The sequence below is a fragment of the Belonocnema kinseyi genome, chromosome 1 (assembly GCF_010883055.1).
Source record: "Belonocnema kinseyi isolate 2016_QV_RU_SX_M_011 chromosome 1, B_treatae_v1, whole genome shotgun sequence".
In the NCBI taxonomy this organism is placed as follows: domain Eukaryota; kingdom Metazoa; phylum Arthropoda; class Insecta; order Hymenoptera; family Cynipidae; genus Belonocnema; species Belonocnema kinseyi.
The window spans coordinates 110,490,068-110,497,036 of record NC_046657.1 but is presented as its reverse complement, the minus strand read 5'-3'; the positions used below and the strand labels follow the sequence as shown (position 1 = coordinate 110,497,036).

The window sequence follows — 6,969 nt, the reverse complement described above, 5'->3', positions numbered from 1 at the left end:
CTGCCGTAACAACCTTATCATCTGCGAACGCTAACCCTCGTACCCTTACTGTTTCGAGATCCACACCCTCTTCGTCGAAGAGAGCCATTCTTAAACACTTTTTATAATTTGTTTTTAGACATAAAACGCTTTATTATCTTAAAATTTCTTCAATCATCAGTCACAAAATTCCTGAACTTTAAATAAAAATTTTTATATGTATGTTTTTTCTTCCAAAATGGCGGACAAAATGCAAAAATGTTTCAAAAACTGGTTTTTTCCATCATCTTTATTTTTCTTAAAAACTTGAATGTTTAAAAAAAAGTTGCATCACATAAAAATGTCTTGAAATTAATAATAGAACGCTATAAAATTTTTTTAGATTTTTTAGAAAAAATTTTGATTTTTAAAAAATAAAAAATTTGAAATTTGCAAAAAAATTTTTCAAGAAAATCTGATAAAGTTCAAGAATAGTCTTTCACTAATTCTAAGATATTTTTATTATTGCAATATTTATTCCAGAGCCTATAGACTTTTAAACTTTGAAATTTTTAAGAAAAACAACGATGATGGAAAAAACAGTTTTTGGGACATTTTTGCATTTTATCCGCCATTTTGGAAGAAAAAAAATATGTATAAAAATTATCTGTTAAAGTTTAAGAATTTTGTGCACCGATGGTTGAAGAAATCTTAAGATATTAACGCGTTTTATGCCTGAAAAAAAAATTATAAAAATAAAAAATCAAACATTTTTCACTATTTTTGTATGCAGAAATCGCCATATTTAATTTTGAAGTCAAAATATTCGAATTTTGACGACGGATTCGAATTTAGCTCATACAAAAACATAAGGAACAGTATTTTTGATTTATTTATTGTTTTGTTATAACCATGAATTTTGCGGTCAAACTCATGTTATAAAATTGATAGCTTTGGTCGTTAATGGGTTAAAAAAAAACTTTGGAAAATGGTTAAATTTGCATCCAAAGAAGATTCAATTTCACTTTCCAACACCAGAATTAGAATTTTAAACAATAAGTTAATTTTCTTCTGAATAGTCTAATTTTTAACCAAAAAGTATAACTCTAACAAGATTGTTAAATTTCCAATCAAAAAGTTGCATTTTTGTTCAAGAAAAATGAAAAATCTACTAAAATAGGTGAATTTTTAAATAGAAAAAAATTTCGAAATTATAGTTTAATTAGTACCCAAAAAGATTTCAATTGACTGTTCAATGCAAAATTATGAATTTCAAACAAAAAATAAATTTCAAATCAAATAGACAAATATTCAGAAATGGGGGGTGGCGTAGCGCCGTAGCCGGATTGTGACAGTCTGTGACAGAGAGACAATGTGACAATGGGCTGGGGGGGGGGGGGGGGGGGGGGGGGGGGGTCAAAAAAGGATGTCTTTTCAAGAAAAATTTTCAAATTTTCAACCAAATATAAAATTTAAAACTAAAAAAATAATTTTCAGGAGAAAGTTTTTGCAAATTTGCAAAAATTCGGTACATGAGTGAAGTAATTGAAGTACGGTCCCTTATTGGGTTTGCCACGTTTACGATCGAAGAGCGAAGAATGCCCTTCCGAAGCTCAGCCGGAGGAGAGAGAAAGCAACGATTCATCCGCAATCGAACATGAGGTCGTGCCCTAAGTCGAGGAATGCGCGTTGCAAACAGCGCAGGTCGTTGTTATGTGCCTCGTTACCTGATTAACTTAATTATTATATTAAATAAAGTTATGTTTTTGAGATATGTATTATTCGAGAATAAGAATCAGGTTTGTTTTAAAATACAATTTTTAATGTATTTCTTCCAAAACTTGTATTCACAAAATTCAATAACTTGACCCCTTGCAGTTTTCCAATACATTTTTTTTTACCCAACATCGATTTCCATCAATATTTTGCGCATTCGATCAATTTTGGTTTGAATCGACTTTTTACAAAACTTGCTTTTGTTTATTCTTTATATTTTTCTTAACCATGAAGAAAAAACTTTTAGTATATGAGGATCGATTTCAAGGTGGCAACTAGACCGGGAAACCGGGAAATGACCGGAAATTTAATTAAAATACTGGGAATTTACTTCTGATTACAGTAAAATTCAAGTTCTCATTATTTTAATAAGTTGGTCAAATTAGAAAAGTAATTACACTGTTCATTGTGAATTTGTTTTCCCAGTTCAAAACTCAACTACTTCAGGTTAACAGTTCAAGTCTTTTGTTAAAAATTAATTTTCTTGTTTGAATATTCATCATTTTAATTAATAATTCATCTCCTTTCGAAAATGTATTATAACTACTTTGTTCAAAATAATTTTTTTAACTAAAAATTTAACTAATCCAGTAGAAAATGTTACGTCTTTGCTGAAAATGCGTTTTTCCTTTTTTAGAATTACATTTTTAACCGAAAATCTTACTACTCTATTTTTTTTTTGAAAATATCTTTTTTGGATGAAAATTCAACTACTTGGTTGAAAATTGATATTTTTTATCAAAAAATGAAACTATTTGTTTAAAAATGTATGTACTTTGGGGAAAAGTCGTCTATTTTTGTAGAAAATTAATATTCATGATAAAAATTTCATCTTTTTGGTTGGTAGAAAATTCACCTATTCCAGTTGAAGATTCGTCATTTTAGTTGAAAATTCATCAGTGTGGTTGGAAATTGATTTCTTCAATGGGAAATATAAAAGTTATATTTTTTGTTAAAAGCTGATCTTTTCTAGTTCAAAATTCAATAATTTGGCTGAATACTGGTATTTTTTAATTGAAAATTAAAGTATTTGTTTAATACATCAATTTCTTTTGTAGAAAATGATCTTTTTTTTAAAAAGTGAATATCATTGTTTAAAAATTCAAGTATTCCAATTTTTATTTATCAATTTAGTATAAAAATCATCTTTTTGATGGAAAATAAAATTACTTGGTTTCAAGTTAAATTCTTTTATTAAAAATTAATTTTTTTGTATGACTCATCATTTAATTTAAAATGTATTTCTTTTATTGAAAATTGAGCTATTTCTTTAAAAATTGTTTTTACTCTGCCTGAAAAGGAATTTTTTTGCCGAAATTTGGACTACTTTGTTAAAAGTTTATTTCGTTTTTGGTTGAAAATCATTTCTTTTTCTAAACTGAAAATTTAACTATTATTCCAGTTGAATTTTCCATAATTTTAATCAAAAATTCACCTCTGTGGTCGAACATTAATTTTTTGTTAAAAAAATGTCTTTTTTAGTAAAAAATACTTTTTTTTTGGTTTAACATTGATTTTTTTAAACTTAAAACTTAATCATTTATGTTTCTATTATGAAGTTATCTTTTTTAGTAAAAATTAATTTTTTTATCGGTTAAAATTCAACTATTCTAGTTGAAAATTGAAAAGTTGATTTGAAAATAAATGTTTAAATTGAACATGTAACATACATTTTCTGTTACAAATCCTTTTTCTTGGTTCAAAATCCAACTATCTGATTGAATATTTCTCTTCATTGATTGAAAATTCATGTAGTTCGTTAAAAATACATGTATTATGTTGGAATGTTTTATTTTTAGATAGCAAATTAATCTTTTTGTTTAAAAATTCATCTAATTATTTAAAAATTGGTCTTTTTCGTTGAAAATTAAACTATCCAAGTTGACGAATCATTCAGTTGTTTTATTAATTAATTTATTTTTCAATTTTTACTCTGTTGTGTTTAATGATGTTTAATATATGAACGTCATAAATTAAAATAAATGTTTGTGTTTTGCGGTAAATGTGAAATTGTTACTTTTTACTTGACCAGGAAAATTGAAAAACATGACCATCGCCATCTGGTTTTTTCAAAAATATATGCACAAGTCGCTGAGAGACCCAGGAATAGTAACTAAAGTTGTGGAAAGAAAACAGTAGCGTTCTAGGGTTAAGGTGTTTATTTTCTTCGGTACATGGAAAATATTGTCAAATATTTTTATAATTAAAAATTTTGTTTCGTATCACCCCGAAACTTGGAGGCTACAAAATGCGCGCTTTCAGAGGCTTTTAAACCTAAATACTGAAATCTTCCTCCGAAGGATATTTTTGGAATAAATCTACAAATATAATACATAAATAATATTTTTAAATATCCAGGAGACTGGATCAGACTTTGCGGAGATCAGTTTGATTTTTAGAACCGCGTGTCTCTTTGATTCAGCAGTTCCGAAATTCAAAACTTGATTGCGGAATTTGACGATTTTATTCGGGAGTAAAGATTTGAATTCCGGAAGGAGAAACTGAAGGAAAATATTTCGCAGCTCAAGCAACGGAAACTGTTGGGTGGAAGCCATCAGCATCGGCTGTGTATTCCACTTTGTAAGTTTTTCCGTCAGCACCGATGAAACTGAAAGAACCTTTGACGACTATCGTTTCCTCATCAGTTCCTTGGTTTTGAAGCTCACCAGTTTCCTCTTTTTGTTGTCCATCACTTTGTACATATGAATAATGGTAACCATCAACTCCGATGTTGTTATTTTCTTCTTGGCTTACGATTGTAATATCGTTAGGATTTTGTTGGGGAGCAGCGAAAACTGCGACGACAAACAGCGCGAAGAGGATAATCTGAAATTCGAAAAGAATAACATGTGTTTATAACAATTTTAAAGATCAATTCACATTTATTCTTTTTACTTTCGGATCCCTTTTTTTACTGAGATAGCTGATAGAGTTTGGCGCAACATACTTCAAATTGGCCGGTAGCTCAGGCAGTAGCGCTTCGGCTTCACAGGCGTAAGTTGGCGTGTTCGATTCTCGCTGCAAACATTTTTTTGTTGAAAAAAAATCAGGTGTGTTTCTCAACAGATACTGAAAAAAATCTTGTTCTTGTAAAAACTCATATTTCATCTGATAAAAGTACGAGGTTGAAAAGGGCATTATAAAAATGATTATCAGCATAATTTTAAAAGACTATTCAACGTAATTATATTTATAAGAGTTTTAATAAATAAATTACAAAAAAAGTGTGTGCAGCGAGAATCGAATACGCAACTTATAAAAGCGAAGAGCTATTGCCTGAACTACCGGCCGATTTAAAGTATGTTTCACCCAACCCTATAAGGCTTGTGGCCTATATTTCAAAGTTGATTTCCTCGAAAACAGCAAAAAATTGTATATTAATACTCAGCTGTAATTACAAAAATTATGAAAAAAACTAAAATTGAAAATTGCCGAGTTTCTTTTGTTACAGTATTTTGTTAAGGGCATGTGATACTTACAGTTTCCCCGGCTTTTTTTCCACAAAAATGAAAATTTTCAAAAACTGAATTCGTAGATGCTACAAAATAACATAACGGACGTCTCCGGACTCTTTTTTGAGGGATAAGAACAAAAAAAATTTATTGTGCTAAATAAAAATTTTATGCATATGTATTATTTTGAAGTTACGTCGTTTTTCATCTCTGCCTTTCCGATAATCTGAAAATTATTTATGAAATAAACTTTTTTGATTGCCTGCCATAAGGGTTAGTTCCGGGAGATTAGTTACTATGTTTATTTGCAAGTCCAAAGTTTTCGGCCAAAAATATTGTGTAGTTTGGAAGTAACGCACAGGAGAATTGCACCCTACATAACCTCCAAATGTACACACGTTGTTAGCAATATCAAAAATTTTTTTGAAAAGAAAAAAACACAAATAAAGTGTGCGGGGACGTCCGTTAGCATGTTCGCTATCATTTCCCAAATTTTTAAGACAAAATATTGATTATTCTAGAAAAAAAGCCGTCGGAACTTAAAACTGGTAAAATCGATACTAATTCCTAAGCGCTGTGCAAATTAATCAGATTTTGCTAAATTAAAACTTTTTTGAATTAAACCAAAAAAAAGTGTGTGGGGACGTCCGTTAGCATGGTCGCTATCATGTCCCAAATTTTTAAGACAAAATATCGATTATTAAAGAAAAGAAGCCGTCGGAACCTAAAACTGGTAAAATCGACAATTTGCTAAGTATCACATGCCCTTAATATAAGGGCAAAAAAAACAGAATACAATACAAACAGAACATGTTGGAGATAAAAAATTTCTTTATTAAGACAAAATGCTGAAATACAAATTCTCCACAAGGACAGGCTCGAGCAATGCGTCAATAGTGAGATGAAAAATATAGAAAGTATTTATATTACGCTAAATATAGTAAAGCCACATTTAAACACAACCGTTGTTATTTTAGCGCGATGCTTAAAAGTTAAGTTTATTGTATACTTTTTTTTCAACATTTTTCAAATTTTAAGATAAGTATCTTAAAATTTGCAAAATGATGAAAAAATAAAAATGTGTAAAATAAACTTAAATTAATAATTAATTCTATACGTTTTAAAATTGCTTTCTCATAGAAAATTTTAGTTAAAAAAATTGTTTCTGACAAAAAAAAGCAAGTGTAATCCTTTTCGAAATTATTCAAATCCTATAAGATTTAGTACTACGTAGCTAATAATCAGAAGAATTTATTGCATTTTGTCTTTCATCCGAGGATAAAATTCCAATTTGGAAAAAATATATTTTATTACAATGAGGTTAGATATTTACACATTCTTACAACTAGAGAAATTACAATTTTTTTAATATATTAAAATAAAGTCCAACAATATTTACTTAACATATATTTATTTATAAAATATATATGCTTGCAAGTTTCATATCAAAGAAATTAATTTTTACTTCAAGCTTTAATTTCAAATTAATTTATTATCAAAAAGAATCACATTAAAAAAAATCGAAATTATTTTAATATCAGTTATTCTTCTTTATTTTTTCCTCTCAAACAAACTGGTGTAAATTTCTTTGCATTTAAATAAATTTTCAACTTCAGTCCCAATAGTATTTACATAATAAACGTGTTATTTGCATCTGAATCAATCTAAAATTGATGAAAAGTTTTTAATAATTAATGAAACTCACATTTCCACTGATTTAAATTTAATAAACCATTCTCACTTCAAATGAAAAATTCTGGATAATTAATTTGAAATTATAAAA

General features: G+C 28.3%; 1 protein-coding gene across 1 annotated transcript in view; it reads right to left on the bottom strand.

The window, feature by feature from the left end:
- Positions 1–3,875: 3,875 nt before the first annotated feature.
- LOC117167581 (flexible cuticle protein 12-like) overlaps positions 3,876–6,969 on the bottom strand; it is a 4,150-nt gene continuing 1,056 nt past the window's right edge. Inside the window, exon 2 of the mRNA XM_033352636.1 lies at positions 3,876–4,560. Coding sequence (XP_033208527.1) covers positions 4,258–4,560 — 303 coding nt within the window. The 3' untranslated portion in view covers positions 3,876–4,257. The remainder of the gene's footprint in view (positions 4,561–6,969) is intronic.